The sequence below is a fragment of the Grammomys surdaster genome, unplaced genomic scaffold (assembly GCF_004785775.1).
Source record: "Grammomys surdaster isolate TR1022 unplaced genomic scaffold, NIH_TR_1.0 98, whole genome shotgun sequence".
Taxonomy (NCBI): domain Eukaryota; kingdom Metazoa; phylum Chordata; class Mammalia; order Rodentia; family Muridae; genus Grammomys; species Grammomys surdaster.
This window is the reverse complement of record NW_021604577.1, coordinates 3,415,508-3,431,998: the sequence shown is the minus strand read 5'-3', so window position 1 is coordinate 3,431,998 and position 16,491 is coordinate 3,415,508. Positions and strand designations below refer to the sequence as shown.

The window sequence follows — 16,491 nt, the reverse complement described above, 5'->3', positions numbered from 1 at the left end:
AGAGGAGAGAGGAGAGAGGAGAGAGGAGAGAGGAGAGAAGAGAGAGAAGAGAGGAGAGAGAAGAGAGAAGAGAGAAGAGAGAGATCTGGCTAAATTTTGAAAGATACCTTGTTATGCCAATGGTTCTGCAGCCTGGTTCCTAAGTCTTTATTGTTAAAATGAAGCATGATTTGAGAAATTGCTTACTAGATCTCTCCTAAATTTTACGTCCTTAAAGTAAAATACTTCTCATACTTCTGCATCATACATTTTCTTGAAAGTGTGTGTGTGTGTGTGTGTGTGTGTGTGTGTGTGTTGCATATGCACATGCATACACAGATGTCTGTGTAGGGCAGAAGTGGATAGGATATCAGCTTTTTTGGCAATGGGTTACAGTTGGTTTTCAAGTACTCTATCTGTGTTGGAGGACTTGAACTCATGTCCTCTGGAAGAACACTAAGAATCAACTTGCCAACTCTTAGGACATATATTAAAATGTTAATGCCTTTAGTGTATATGTCATCTGGTGCATAGCAGGTTCTTGATTGATACTAATGGCTGTTACTACTTAGGACTGGTAAATTTTAAAACTTGTAGTTCAAGCCATGGAAGTTTACAATGATAAGTTTCCCTCTTCTCCTGTCCCCATCCCTGATACATATAAAAAGGAACATTTTGAAATGTTTGCTTTGCCAATACATCTTTCAGTGAAATAATTTTGGAATAAATGTTTAAAATTAGAATTTGAAACTTTGAAGCACAGTTCTTCCATGTATATAAACTGGAATTAGGTATATTAGCACCTTTCAGAACAGAGGTTTATATGTTCTGAGAGATTGTACTATATTTCTGTGCAACTAGGAAAATAAAAATTCCACTGAATACATATTGACTTTTTTTTCAGAAAAGGTGAATTGTAACTCAATATTGTAATTATTTAAATATGTCAGCATAATACATCATAGCCAACAAATATGTTAAAGCAATTTTGAAACTGAAGGGAAAATATGCTTACATTACCATTTGACAGTGGTTTGGGAAAAGAATTTGATAAAAGATGAAGACAACAGAGAAAATGCAGGAACTTAAGGTGAGCTAAGGCATCCAGGAAGCATGATGCATTGTAGCATTTAATTTATAGAGCACCATAAATACAACGGTCTCAGTAGGCATGTCTATAATTTATTTGACACATTGTCCATCAAAGGGCATCTGCAGCATTTGCTACCTTCTTCGTCTTGATTTATATTGGCAATTTCCTCTGAATGTCATGTCCTTTATGGATGCTTAGCTGCTTTGGCGAAGTGACTAGATCATGAAGACTCTGAACCTGTCAATGAATTAATCCACTGATGGGATCATGTTTTGATGAGCTATTGGAAAGAGATATAAACCTAAATGAGAAATAGCTAACACAACTGGGGCCTTGGGTTTATGTCCTTAAGGGTTGTGCATTTTCTCCAGTTGTATCCTTTCACCACTTGTGTTCCATCCAACATGAGGTATGCTGACATGGGCTTTGTCCAGATGTCCTGTCTAACCAGAGGCCCATGTGCAGCAGTGCCAAGTCTCCATAGAACCTTTTAAACAGACTTTTATAATAAAACTTTTTCATTATTTATTTATTTATTTATTTACATTCCGGATTTTATTCTGCCTCCCCCTCCTTCCATCCTCTGACTGTTCCACATCCCATACCTCCAACCCATCCTGTATCTCCACGCCCTAGCCCTCACCCTACCTCACCTCTAAACACCCTGGGGCCTCCAGTCTTTGAGGGTTAGGTGCATCATCTCTGATTGAACACAGACCCAGCAGTCCTCTGCTGTATATGTGTTGGGGGTCTCATATCAGCTGGTGTATGCTGTTTTTTTGGTGGACCAGTGTTTGAGACATCTTGGGGTCCAGATTAATTGAGACTGCTGGTCCTCCTACAGGGTCGCCCTCCTCCTCAGCTTCTTTCAGCCTTTTTCTAATTCAATCACAGTGATTAGTAGCTTCTGTCCATTGCTTGGATGCAAAAATCTGTATCAGACTCTTTCAGCTGCTTGTTGGGTCTTCCGGAGGGCAGTCATGATAGGTCCCTTTTAGAGAGCACTCATAGTGGCCTTATTTGTGATAGGCAGAATCTGGAAACAACCCAGATGTCCCACGACAGAAAAATGGATACAGAAAATGTGGTTAATTTACACAATGGAATACTCCTCAGCAATTAGGAATAAAGACACCCTGAGTTTTGTGGGCAAATGGATGGAACTAGAAAATATTCTCAGTGAGGTAACTCAGACCCAAAAGGACATATATAGTATGTATTCACTAATAAGTGGATAATAGCAAAAATAAAATAAATAAAAAGTACAGATTACCCAAGATACAGTCCCTAGAACTCAAAAAGGTCAACAAACAGAAGGGCCCAAGTGAGGAAACCTCAGTCCCACTGTGGAGGGAGAAGAAAGCGATCACAAGTGTGGAGGGAAGGAGGGATCTGGGAGGGAAAGTGGACGGGGTGAGGGTGAGAGGGGAACCTGATCTGGTATTGGGTGAGGGAAAAGGACTGAAGCCCTGAGGGCCAGCAGAAAGAATGGAAACAGGCAACCTACATAGGAAGTTGGGGGAATTCTCCAGAATGCACCAGAGACCTAGGAGGTGAGAGACTCTCAGGACTCAAAGTAAAGGACCTTAGATGAAATACCTAACAGTAGGGAGAGGGAACTTATAGAGCCTACCTCCAGTAGCAAGACAGGGCATCAAATGAGGGAGGGAGTTGCCCTCCCACACTCAAAATTCCGACCCATAATTGTTCCTGTTTGAAAGAACTACAGGGGCAGCAATGGAGAGGAGCCTGAGGAAAAGAAGGTCCAGAGATAGGCCCAAAGTGGGATCCAGCTCAAGGGGTCGTCCCAAGGCCTGACACTGAGGCTATGGAGCCCTCTCAAAGTTTTTCATTTCTAAGTTGTTTTTGCTCAGGCATTGTATTACAGTTACAAAGTTGATTAACATATTCCCCTTATGAGAATGACCTGCTGCATACTATCAAAGGGGTTATTGGAGAATAAGGTCATAAGAACAAACAATTATCTAAGGACCTTCCCCAAGATGCCTAATTCTAAAAGGTTTCACCGACTCCCAAAAGTACTAAGCCAGTGACTGACTAATCTTTAAACCACAATGGACCTTTTGAGAATAAAATTTCCACTCAAGGTCACAGCTCTAAGTTATTCTTTTTCTTTTCTTAAGTAACAGATATGAACTAATTGACTCAGCATATTCTCCCTTAGCAGATTTGTTGGGAAAGTGTACATAAGATGAACTAGAGTTGAAGAAATCTCATTTCATAATGCTAAAGACAATGGCAGCTCTATCCAATGTGGGAGGATAGGGTCAAATCATCTTTGGAAGGTAGAGGCAGGAGGAGACTTTATAGGTCATTCAAGAGTACAAGATCATTTTTAATTTCCTAATCATTTATTATTTTCATGAATCTTAATAAAAGAATGCTTCTGACTCAGTTCACCCAAAAATAGAATCTAGAAATCTCCATGAAAAGTGCTTCATTGGTTTATCAAAAGAAGTGGAAGACACCTCGTTCTTTAGTTCTTAGATTGAATATAAGATTAAAAGCAGAAGGTCAGAGAATAGATTTAATTACAGATATAACAATTGGGAGCTGTGAGATACAAGCTTTTTCAAAACTCGAAATGGATAAAAGTCATCTCACCTCAGTCCTTTGGAGTAGTTCTCTATTCTCTATGAGACTAATCAGAGCTTTGAAAGAATTGGTCTTTACTTTGCTTAACTTATTTGAGACTTTAAAACTATGTTCTAGAGAGGTATGCTGATACACTCAGGTTGTTTAAAGAAATAACCTTAGAGGAAATATCATTCGAATAATACTAATACTCAAAGGATAGCACTAGCCCATGGACACATGCTATTACTACAAGTTTCCAGCCACCAGTGATCCTGCATTGGATGGGTCCAAGGAAACATATCTAGAGTTTTATGCTACTTTGGATGACATATACATTTGTGATTTGAATGCACATTAATAATTTCCACAATATGCTGAGAATTTCTTGGCTATGATGTTATTACCCATGCTTATTCAATAGTGGCTTGTGAGAGGGGTGTGAACATTTATAAACTTAGTGAATGACAATAGAAAACTTCAGATGGAAACAAGACAGTATCTAGGAGGAGTATGGAATGCACTGAGCTCAGCCATTCAAGAAGAGATTAGGAACCAACATAAAATTTTCCACACATATCAGAGAACTATCTCTTGCTTGACTTAGGAAGATGTGTCTCAATCACTGTAAATTGTTCAAAGATCATGTGAGAAGTGTTTCTGCCTCAGTTGTAACTTTTCTACTGAGATTGTAAAATTTGAAATTCATATTCATTTTGAGTTTGCTATGTTTATGAAATGAGATAGTGCATACAGAAGACAAATATATAAATCACACATATATTTTACTTTAAAAAGTTTGTAATTTTAAGAAAAATTCGTGTTCCTAATTTTACGTGAAATGCCAGGGCAACTGTGGCACAAATGTTATGGGAGCGGTGAAACACTTATTGAGTGGATCTCAGGTCTACTTCTATACCTGATATTGATGCTACAGTGGACAAGAACCTGAGACTAGACTAATTATGAATGTAGGGGAAAACCTAATACTATTATGCTGCCAAAGGAATATAGCAATAAAATGACTCCTAAGGATATGTTGTTAAACTTATGGTTTGTTCAATCCTCATCATAGAAGCTTCTTCCTGAAGGAATAAGAAATTAACATAGAGTCCTGCATCTGGAAAACGTGTAGATGATGAAAGTTGTTGACACACTCAGTTGTACATAGGATGTTTTCATCAAACCTTTCTGCTCAAGACTTAGTGATCTACATGGAAAAGGAAGCAGAAGGTTGTTTAGTGAAGTAAACGGCATGTTGAAGATATAGCAGTGGTGTTTTTCATATGAATTCTCTGAGACTATGGCAGCATTTGTAGGCATTGCACAGCTTTAAGCCAGATGAGGTCCCAATAATGAGAAAAGGACATAGACATGGAGTTCCACCCTTAACTAAGAAAATATGCACATATTTTACACATAATGTGTATATTGCTGTGCGTTGACTCCTTTCTGGAGGATGCCTGAGAAACACAGACACTCTTGTCTGTCCTTGGCGTCAGTGTTACAAATGACTCTACTCTGTAAACAAGATAGAACTTACTACTTTTTCTCAAGTGAGCTCATTTCTTCAGTACTTAAGACAATGAGGATTGGATCCATGACAACTCAGGCTAAATGTTGGCAATGTTTTCATATCAACTGTACAGCAAGATTTTACAGATTTTCTCATGTCCTTGATAATGCAGACATTTTAAAAAACAAACAAGGAGAAAACAAATACTGTGCACTATACTTTTTTTGGTCTGTTTTTTTGTTTTTTGTCTTTTTGTTTTGTTTTTTAACATAAAAGTCCTTAAAGAGAATTCCAGTTTGGCAAGACTAACACTCAAAGCATGTTTCTAGACTTTTTAATCTCACAAAGAGACATTATGGTAGTTTTATCGGTACTACTTTATTATAACATGATGCAAAAAGAGATGATTTTAACATATATCACAGTTACTGACTACGCCACAGTCAACAATTCTGTAGCTAAGTGAATGGGCCATAGAATTTTGGCTTACCTTAAAATAATCTACATTGTCGTTAGACAATATAATTTTGTCAAGTAGTATATTTCTAATTATGTGTTCATCGACAGAGAGCTAGGCTCACTAAAATCACTATAGTAGTTCATAAACCTACCAACATATGTCAATGGACTCAATTATGTAATGCTCATATGTATATGTATTTTAAGGTTTACAGAGGCACCTACAGGACTTCATGGTCCTGTAGGTGCCTCTGTAAACCTTAAAATCATCACCATTTAGGTTCATCCCTATCCAGTACCCTATTAGGTTACTATGACAAAAAAGCATAAGTCATATTTGAGGTCTTTCTTAAATCTCACTTTCTTTTTCTAACAGTGGAGCTACATACCATATCAATATACTAGCTGGTACTCATCCCTCTGGATCCCTGTTGTTGCTAATTTAGGGGTTTATATTTTGCTCCAGACCTAATGGACTTCGCCTTTCTTTTTCTGATTTTTCCAGAGGCCTCTTGAAAACTTAATTGAATATAAGGTCTTCTGAGTATGAATTGTATATTCTCTAATAACGTCAGTGAAAAAGTAATTGAGAATATTTTTGAAGTTTTTATATTCATCTTTTGTGCTTTTCAAATGACATTATGTAATTATCAATATATTTTATATTCAATATATATAAGTAGAATCTTTTAAGTAAGAGGATACATATATAAATCTTTATATATCAAAATATAAAGCATTCTCATAAATGGAGTTCTATAAATATTGACAAACCATAAAGCTGATAAATTTATTAACTCTAAGCTAACATATGCTCTGAGTATATTTTGTTTTATATAACACATCAGTAATTATATTTTACTGATAACATATTTTAAGAGCAAGTCAATAATACATTATTACAAGTATGCTATAAAATTTCTTTCATGCAAATAAAATATCATTAGGATTTAAGATCTTTAGATCCTAGTTATGACTAGATATTATCTGATTATTCTTAAACAATTTTCAATATTTGACATATAAGTCAATATTTGAGAAAATAATTTTAAATTAAATGTGACAGTACTTATTGTCTTTGCAGATGAACTCACCTCTCACAATGATGTTGGTGGACTTTTTTGCAGGGTTTCCCACATTATTATTGGCAATGCAGCTGTAAGTACCAGCATCATCAGAGGTGATGGCAGGTATGGTCAATGTCCCTCCATTCAAAACAATCTTTTCAGGCAGAGTCCCGAAGGACCTGACCCAGGTGAGAGAGGGCGTAGGCTCTCCTCCTGTTGTAACACACACTAGCGTAATGGCCTCTCCAGGATTTACAACTATAGGGTCATCCACCAAGAGTTTAATTGACGGAGATGCTAAAAGACACAAACAGATATGAGATATTGAGATATGTTGAACTGGGAATCAACAGCAAGTTTTATAATATTCATTCAAGCAGTTAAATGGAAATGCTCTTTTTCTCAAAATTAGAATGTCCTACTAAAATTTTAACCAGATGTAATACTTCTGTACTTCAATTAAACAGCATGAATTTATAGAACATTATTAAATCTTTTACACCAGATGTAATATTTTGAGGTTTTTTTTCAGAATCATTCCTATGGGTTAATGTCAGTGCTATTTCTTCATAGCACCCTAGGAAAAGTCACACAAGAGAATGAAAATATTCATTTCCGTGAATTTATTGTTCTTACGCAAGAATCACAAAATTGACTAACGTTGTCAGATACAGCATCCATTTCTTCTTAGAGGTATGCTACTTTTCTCTCATTCATAGTTGTTTAGTCCTTGTTCTAGAGTCAGGGATGAAGTGATTGATGCTTTCAACATGAATTTAGGCAAGTAAGAGAGAGCATGAATCACCAGAGTCTTACTACATAGCGTAACCTGACTGCTGTTCTTCAGTTGTAGAGTCACATTATGTGTTACCTCCTTAGTCAGGAAGGGTTAGGTTGTGAGTTCTCATAAATATAGCTTTAAAATTCAGAAAGAAACTATCACAAATGCCCCAGCAGAAATACTGAGCTTACCACTTCTTTCATGATTAATCATAAAATTCCCACAGTAAAAATTAAGTCTTTTCAAATCCTCAAATTAAAAAATAGAAATATAAACATTCACTCAATTAAAAACAATCACGTTTACAACAAATACTTAAAATTGAAGCTAGGTAGAGAATATAAAATATTACATTCATACAAGCACAACTTATAACACAGTGTAAACATATGCAACATTTTCATAAATAGAAGTAGTAGCATGTATTTTATTGATGTTAAAGTTAGTATGTTCAGGAATATTTAATGACAAAATGAAAGCAGTACTGTATATAACATATGTATATATACATATTACATATATATTCTCTCTCTGTATATATATATATATATTATATACATAGTAGGTATTTGATTTTAGTTTTTCATTTATCTTAAAAATCACATGTCAATATGTATGAATGTATGTATGTACATATGTATTTTGTATATATAGTATATAGCACATATATACAATTTGTATAATAATATAGTATATATAAATATATACACTATGTATAAATAGTGTACATATTAATATATGCAAATTCATGTAACTGCATTAATTTATAATTATTAAGCTCAGCTTTGAGCTACAACTTAGAATTCAAACCATTAAATTGTGTTTTAATAAAATCCATCTATTTATAAAGAAAGCAGGGGAAGATAGGGCTTTAGCTCTGTGATGAGGATTCATGAGACAGAGGGGGGTGGAGGAGGAGTCTCTTTGGCATTTTCAAACATCCTGTTGCTTGCTGGCTCTTATAACATCATTAAAATAGCATGGGAATTTTCAAAATGTCACAACATCAGCTTCTCTGATGTTCTGGCCTTAAACTATAAAGATTTATTATTAACAAGATGTTGAGAAATACACATAGTAAAGGTGGTATGTGAAAGTCACCACAGTTGGGGAGAAAAACAAAGTGCATCAAGGAATTATTAAATATTAAACTAGTGAACAGAAGATGTCACTAATTAAATCTTATAAAATATGCATTGAACTTACTTATTAATATATCACCATCAAGATGTAAATGAAATCCTAATATAAATAACATAAACCTAGAATTTTCTTGAACTAATATTTTAGAAATCCTAATGCCTATCAAACTGTGTTTAATGTGTTTTATACCACATTTAAATTATACTAAAAGAAACCAAGTCAAAGTTTAAGAATGTATATAAGGACTATAGAAACAGCAAATTGACATTAAATAGAAGAGTATTTGCTTATATAAAAGGCTTACTGGAGGAGGGGTAGTTTTCTGTAAGAAACTATGCAAAATGAAAAATAGAAGAGAATTTCAAAGTTTAAAAGTCATTTCATACATAGCAAAAAATTCATTGTTTTGACTCCTTTGCTACACAGAAGAACATTTACAATGTTATCAACTGATATTCTCCTTCATGAATCTGGGATGAAAGCAGTTCTGAGCATGTTATATTTATGAATGTTTCCTTTTATTTTCTCAGATTGTTCTTGAAATTGAAAAAAGTAGCTCGATCATACTTTTGATGAGATGACTAACAATTCTGCAGCCTTACTAATATTCAAATATATTTGCTATACTAAATTTTCTAACTTTAAAGCTTAAGAAACTTACAAGGTTAAACTTTTGACACGTGTGCATTTGCATGTAGCAATTAGGGAACTTTTTGTAACTATATGGCTTTGTTTAAGAATTAGAGAATGAATGGAATCATGACCAAGAGAGGAAAATTAAAGTGTACAAAAACAATTATCAGTATCATTTTAAACATACTTTCAGATGGGACGGCTCTTATGTTAATTTGGGGTTGCATACAAGCATTCTGAGTGAGGGTCTGCCTTTCTTATTTTGAGGATCTGACTAATCCAGAAATTTACTATCTCACTGTACAGACAACTGGACATTGAATTCATCATCTTCCTTTCTTACCCTCCAGAGGTCTGAGTTTACAGGCATATTACTATATTTGACTTCAGTTTTCCACTTCTTTTTAAAAGTCACATGTTAACAAGTACACCTGTATTTGTATGTATTTTGTATGTGCCACTGTATGTGTGCATGTGCAATGGCACCAATAAGAAGCCCAGAGGTGAACTTGAGGGAGCTTGTTCTCTCCTTTTACCATGTGGGTGTTGAGGCTTGAATTCAGGATGTCAGGATGGTGGCAAGTGCCTTTCCTTGCAGAACCATGCCTCTGGCCCTAGTTGCTCATTTCTTCATTTTTTTTTTTTGATGTCACTTTTGGGCTGTGGCCTGCAGAACTTTAAGGAATAATCCAAATGTGGCAACAGGGAATGAAGAGAAAAACAGACAAAGGTCCAGAAGATCTCAATTGGATGAGCTGTGTTCTGTAATGCAGACGCATCGATGGCGGCCCAGAATCTCAGTGTGTTTATTATATACAGAATGAAAGCAGAGAAGGCAAGGTAATCATCCAGTAGGGAAAAGGTATGATTGATAGTTTCTGCATACAATGGTTTTAGCTAAAGGTCAAAGTTCTTAATCAACACCCATACTTCGATCATTGGAAGGCTATGTGATTCTCATAGCTAGTCCTGGGGAAGAGTTTTCTATTCCAATGGGCCTGACAATGACGTAGTTGACATGGCTGTGTTCATCTCAACAACATACATTCACTCAAAACTTCATTAGCTCCCCACACATTGTATAATATTTCCCCAGTTACAAACGAAGTGCTTCAGTCATAATTTCATCATATAACAACTTGATTGTGAACCTATGCAAGTTCTTTCACCTCTTGGCACCTCTCATTGGCATTGTCAACACAGAGAACACAAGTATTTCTTGATGGATAATATAAATATAAAGCCATTATTTTAGAACTTGCTACAACAGATTCACTAAGTAATGTTTTAACTGTCATTCATTCTATTTCCTCCTTCATAGGCTTAATTGTAGCCTGACAAGGAGTGTGGATGCTACAAGACAAAAGGTCCATAAAATTTGATTTTTTTTATAACATGTGCCAGCATATTTTAAGATCATTTTGAATTTTTGAAGGTCCTGTACCTCATCATATTTGAAGTCATTCATTTTGAAGGAACAGGAACCTATATTAATCTCATTTTATAATACTGTTATTAGTAAGTTAAACTCACTGTATTTCAATACTCATTCTCTTAGGACTGGCATGTGCTATTCTTCAGCATTGTCCTGTAACTGTCCCAGTGTCTTGAGGTCACACACTATGAGGATCCTTTCTTGCTTAGTGAGTATCCAGGAAATGAAGACTGATAAAGCCCACTGTACTAAATTATAAATCTAGCTGATTATTAGGTGTGTGTTACCAAATATGTTGGCTGAGTCAACCACTAAAACACATCCATAGCTAGACATACATAGAGACAGAGGCTTTTAAATCAAGCAATTCAACTGTGAACGTAGGAGAACCAGGAACCCGAGGTCAATTTCAACTACACAGAGAGTTAGAGGCTAACTTTGGTTTTAAGAAATCTTATACTAAAAAAAAAAAAAAAAAACAAGACAAAGGAAAAAAAACCCGAAGAAGCAAAATAAAATACGCCCTCATTTGTAAATCAGAAAGCATATATTTGCATTTCTTTTCTTAATATGTGATAGAGATAACTTTGGCTCATTTTAAACCAGTGAACAAATACAAAGGATAAAACAGAACAAGAAAAATGCTGAACAGGACAACATGGAATTATTATTTGAAATGCTGATCAAAGTAGAAAGCTATGGTTACCGAATGTTATGAGGTTCATTCTTACTGTTGTGGAGGTCAAAAATTGACTTAATAGAACAAAAAGTCAACCAGTGATCACTAGAGACTAGAAAGAGAGAAGCAGATGGAAAAGGATGTTCTAAATGCTAGTATCCTGCAAGGCTTTGGGATGACAGTACCTCTAGCAAAGTCACAGGACTTTATTACACATTTTTAAACGACCGAGAGATAGGAACCCAAAGCTTCCCAGCATAAAAATATAATAATTGTTTAAGAAGAAGAAATGATAATTAATTATCATACATTATAAAATGTATGAAATTGAATCTACACCTAAAAACTACGTATTATTGTCATGTTTCAAATAAAAAGCATATGAACGTGAATCAGAAACAAATCTTTCAAATAAAGTTAAACATTTATATTTAAAAAGACTGCCAGTAGCCTTGTCTGTGAAAGGAAGGACTTCTGTTTCTAAGGTCACAAAGACCCTTGGCACACTAAAAACGGGGGGAAATGACCTGTACAACAGACTCTCCACCTTAAGGATCAGGGACATGATATTTCTTACATCGTAAAGGCTCATTTTGTTCCAAAACATTATTTATTTCCACATTTCCTTATTCTCCCTGGTGATCCGTAGAGCGAGGCCTTCCATTCCTTGCAAACATAGTTAAATGATTTTATAGTATCTTTCCATGTAGCTCCTGCTAATCACACTGGATCCTTAGAGCTTCTTAGGTACTCTTCGGGCCCCTGGCCTCCTATGCTGACAATTCACAACTCACATTGCAGACTCTGAGGTTTTGTTTTTTTTTGTTTTTTGTTTGTTTGTTTGTTTGTTTGTTATTTTAGATTGAGCTTCACTGTCTGAATCATCAAAAAATTTAAACCACGCTTTCCAAGTTGTCAAAAGAGTGCTCGAGGAACATGAAAATAATTGCAGCTGTTCCATCAGGTATAGATAGTCTTTCTGTACTCAGTGCTCATGTCTCACTGTAATGCCAGTTAGGATGTCAAGCTGATATGTCAGGGATTAATTATGGAAGCTTGTTGTCACAGTCACCAAGACTTGAATCCTCCTTCGAGATGAGTACAACAGCATTGTATCACGTGTTATGTGCTCTGTGATTGGGATAACATGGATGATACACAGTTGATAGGCAGGGAGATAGATAGATAGATAGATAGATAGATAGATAGATAGATGACAGATGACAAAGATAGAACAGATATATGGATGGATGGATGGATGGATGGATGGATGGATGGATGGATGCATAAATAGGCACATAGAGATGATAGATAAAGTGTACATGATAAATGGTTTAGAGATTGATTATAAATGATATAGAGGACCAACAGATGAATGAAAGGTAGTAGGTAGAGGGATAATAGATTATAGATAGATGAAACATGATTAATAGTTCATCATAGAAAAATGATGGATAGGAAAAAGAGAGACAAAGACCAGGAATGATAGGAATAAGTGCAAGAGGGAAGGGGGAAGGTCAGAAAAAGAGAATAAGAAAGAAGGAACAGAATGAGAAAGATAAAAACAAACGCAAAGGGGGAAAAGATAACATGGTTTATATGAAATGTATCTCACAGAGTTGTGCGCGGCAAGCCTTGGGCTGAAGCCCATGCAGCTATATGTAAGGAAATTTCAGGATCTGGGCTCAAACTGAAGGAATCAGGTGACAGGAGTAAGCTGTCACTGGGGTGAGGGCTATCTTGAGGTTTATATCTTATCTCATCTTGTCATAAATCACTCCCACTGTCTCCCTCTGCTTTCTTTTCCTGATGTGGAATGTGCTGCTCTGCAAGGCATCTCTTACCATGATGGATTGAAACCTTGGAAACTGTGAGTTAAGATAAATCATCCATCCTTTACGTTGTTTGCTTGCTGCAGGTGTTTGTTAAAATGACGAAAGCCTGACTGGAAAAGTCTGACGGATAATAGACAACAGCACATAGGGGAGAAATAATAGATAGTGCAATCTGGTGAGAGACAGGAAAGTACCTCAGACTGTCAAGAGAGAAAGAGAGGTAAAGAGGGAGGAGCTAAATGAGAAGGGATGAGAACAGAGATGAGGCCAGAAAAGCTGAGTTTCTGTTTCCCCAAATTCTAAACTGTGTTGTTCTGTCTTTTTTTGACACAATGTCTTACATACCTCAAGCCTGGTTCTAACTCAGTGACTTGTTATGTTGCTCAGAACTGGTTTTAACCTCTTGATCCTCCTGCTTCCATCACCCAAGTACTAGCAGTACAGATGTGCACCGACATGCCCAGCCAATCAGTAAGCATACCTGAGGAAAGACATTCTTCCCATATTCCATTCAGCACTTTAATTCCTAGTAAAGAAAAGTGATTGTTTTCCCTTTTTTGCTGATCAGGAGATATTTAAGTGGCCCACAGAGTGAAGAATGGCCTGTTGACTATCATGTACATATCTCCTAGTCCAGACATTGCCCAGGAAAAGGGACTTTGTATCCTTTTTTAAGTTTGGCAGTACTGAGTATGGCTGACTAGAAGTCAGGGACCCAGTATTCTTATGGCCCTGGGAAAGAACACAAAGCTGTAAAATGACAGAGTGAAAAGAAGAAAGCAACCAGGTAAAACTGAAGTTTCCAAGATAGTCGGAAACACATCTATCAGAATTTTCTGACAGGGATGCAAGTGGGGCCTGGTGGAAACATGCTTGCCTAGCATTCTTGAAGACTCGAGTACATCCCCAATAAAGCAAAAAGACAAAAACAATAAAATATCCTTAGAGTATGCTAATACTACTGGTTATGGTAAATGGGCTGAGATAAACTTCCAAAATTATGGCAATGCACATAGTTGAATAAAAAAATAAATTGAATTGAGAAAATAATTATTTCAAATCTGAACTCATAATGGGATTCATGCCCACTCAAAACTCTATCAACTATGTCATTCGTATTGTCTCTGGAGATTAAACAAAGATTTTTGAGTGAAATCTTAACAATTTAGTTCTGGTTAAATTAGTAGACATTCAGTGAGGAAAAGAAATACTCACTCAGGCATAGTCTTTGTATTACTACCTATCAGGGTAAGAAAACATAGATAAACATTCCCTTAAAACCTGAAGCTAGAACACAGTGCTAATCATATGTATATTCTCACAGATTTTTAGCCTTCCATGGACCTGGCATTGAACTTCTAAAAATAGAACCTAGTTTGTCTCTTGGACTATAATTTAAAAAGCACAAGCTGTTACTTATATATACCTATCAAATGTTGTAAGTAAATGACAGAAGTAGTTCAAGGATTAGCAAGTGAATTGATTCATGTAGAAAATGACAAGGAAGGAAAAAACAAGTAAGAATTACTTGATAAATAGGCTCTGCCTGGCAGGATATGCCTAATGTAAATCCTTCACAGTGGGTCTAGACTGTCATTCAGAGGGGAGCATTGAGGGGAACATTGATAAAGATAAGGGGGAGGCTAGAAATAGAGAAAGGCCAGGAAAAAGTTGTGATGGCCAGGCTTCTGAGCAGAAAACCTGCCTCTGACTTGTGCAACCAAAAGACTATGCACCTTAGAACTCTCTGGAGCATCAAGGATAGTTAAGGAGTTTACCAGTATCTATGGGTCACTGGAAGTCAATTCCCCAGGCTCACACTATCCCTGCATCCAGAGGAAGTTTTTCTACAAATAGATCTTCATTTCAGTTTAATTTCTGTTGCTGTGACAAATGCTCTGACCAACTCTTGACCTCTAAATATCAGGCAAGAAAAGTGATTGTTTGTCTTACAGTTCCAGGTCACAGTGCATTATTGTGGAGTAGTTAAGGCAGGAATGTGAAGCATGGCATTCATGGTCAAGTGCCAGGAATGAATGTAGGCATGGGTCCTTGCTTTCTTGCTCTTAGCTGTCCTTTTCCTCCTTTACATTGTTCAGGACCTCCAGCCTAGAGAATGATGCATCTCAGAATAGGTTGATCCACCAATTAGCTATCAAGGTCATCCCCACAGACATTCCTACAGGCCACCCTGCTGTTAATGACTCCTGAATGACACTCCTCTCTAAGTAACTCTAGGTTGTGTCAACTTGACAGTAAAAACTTCCCAGCATACCAGTATTTAAGATAAATGGGTATATATGATGATATAATAATTAAAATATTAAAATAATTCATAATGCACACATTAGAAATTAGTGTTAGAATTTTAAAAAATTAATCAAAATTAATAATAAAATCAGATATCTCTCCACAGGAAGTACGTTAATTGCCAGGAAAGTCTAAGAACAGGAGGCAGCACACATGGTGTCTGTGGTCACTGTTTCCATGTACTTTCAAAATCAATGACTAGCTACAGGAAAGTGCTGTATAAAGAGAAAAGAAAGAATGTGTGTGTGTGTGTGTGTGTGTGTGTGTGTGTGTGTGTGTGTGTGGCTGCTATCAATCAAGAACTAGATGCCAGATGAAGTGAATGAGAGTACAGTATGAAGTAGTGAACAGTAATGAAAATAGGCAATTCCCCTTTCTGTTCTGTAACATGACATTTGTAAAGTGGCAGAAAACATGTACAATGCTGACAACTGAGGTGAGCTTGTATGTGGAGAGACATGTCTAGAAACTATGCTTTGCTTGAAATAGTCTCCATTTCATTAAGATGAAAATATGACTATCTTGGTAAGAACTTCATGGTGATTCCATTCTCCATGTGTATGGCATGCTAAATGTGGATAACTGAACATGTCATAAAATAAAGAGGAGGGTATATATCTGGAGTTGATTTGAGAACTGAATGATTTACCCACGTATGTGATTTTATTATTTCAATATTATAAGTCACTTACTGCTGAAGCTCAGGAAGACCAAGGATGATGTCATACTGACACAAGCAGAACAGTAACTGACTCTGCTGCCTGGAGTCCACTTCCATTGTTTGATCATTTAGTAAGCACAAGATTAGCTAATTTATTATACCTAAATATCAAAGTCAATTCTTCATCAAGACTATAGCTTTTATTCAAGATATTAGTTTGATTTCTCCTTTTCAGGAGTAAGGATGATTATAGTACTCTACCACTAAAACACTTACTCTTATCCTATGAGTGTGACATCTTTAGG

The 16,491-nt window shown here is 36.1% G+C and overlaps 1 protein-coding gene across 1 annotated transcript in view; it reads right to left on the bottom strand.

The window, feature by feature from the left end:
* Positions 1 to 16,491, bottom strand: part of Mdga2 (MAM domain containing glycosylphosphatidylinositol anchor 2) — a 732,366-nt gene that overhangs the window by 218,195 nt on the left and 497,680 nt on the right. Inside the window, exon 6 of the mRNA XM_028782361.1 lies at positions 6,737 to 7,006. Coding sequence (XP_028638194.1) covers positions 6,737 to 7,006 — 270 coding nt within the window. The remainder of the gene's footprint in view (positions 1 to 6,736; positions 7,007 to 16,491) is intronic.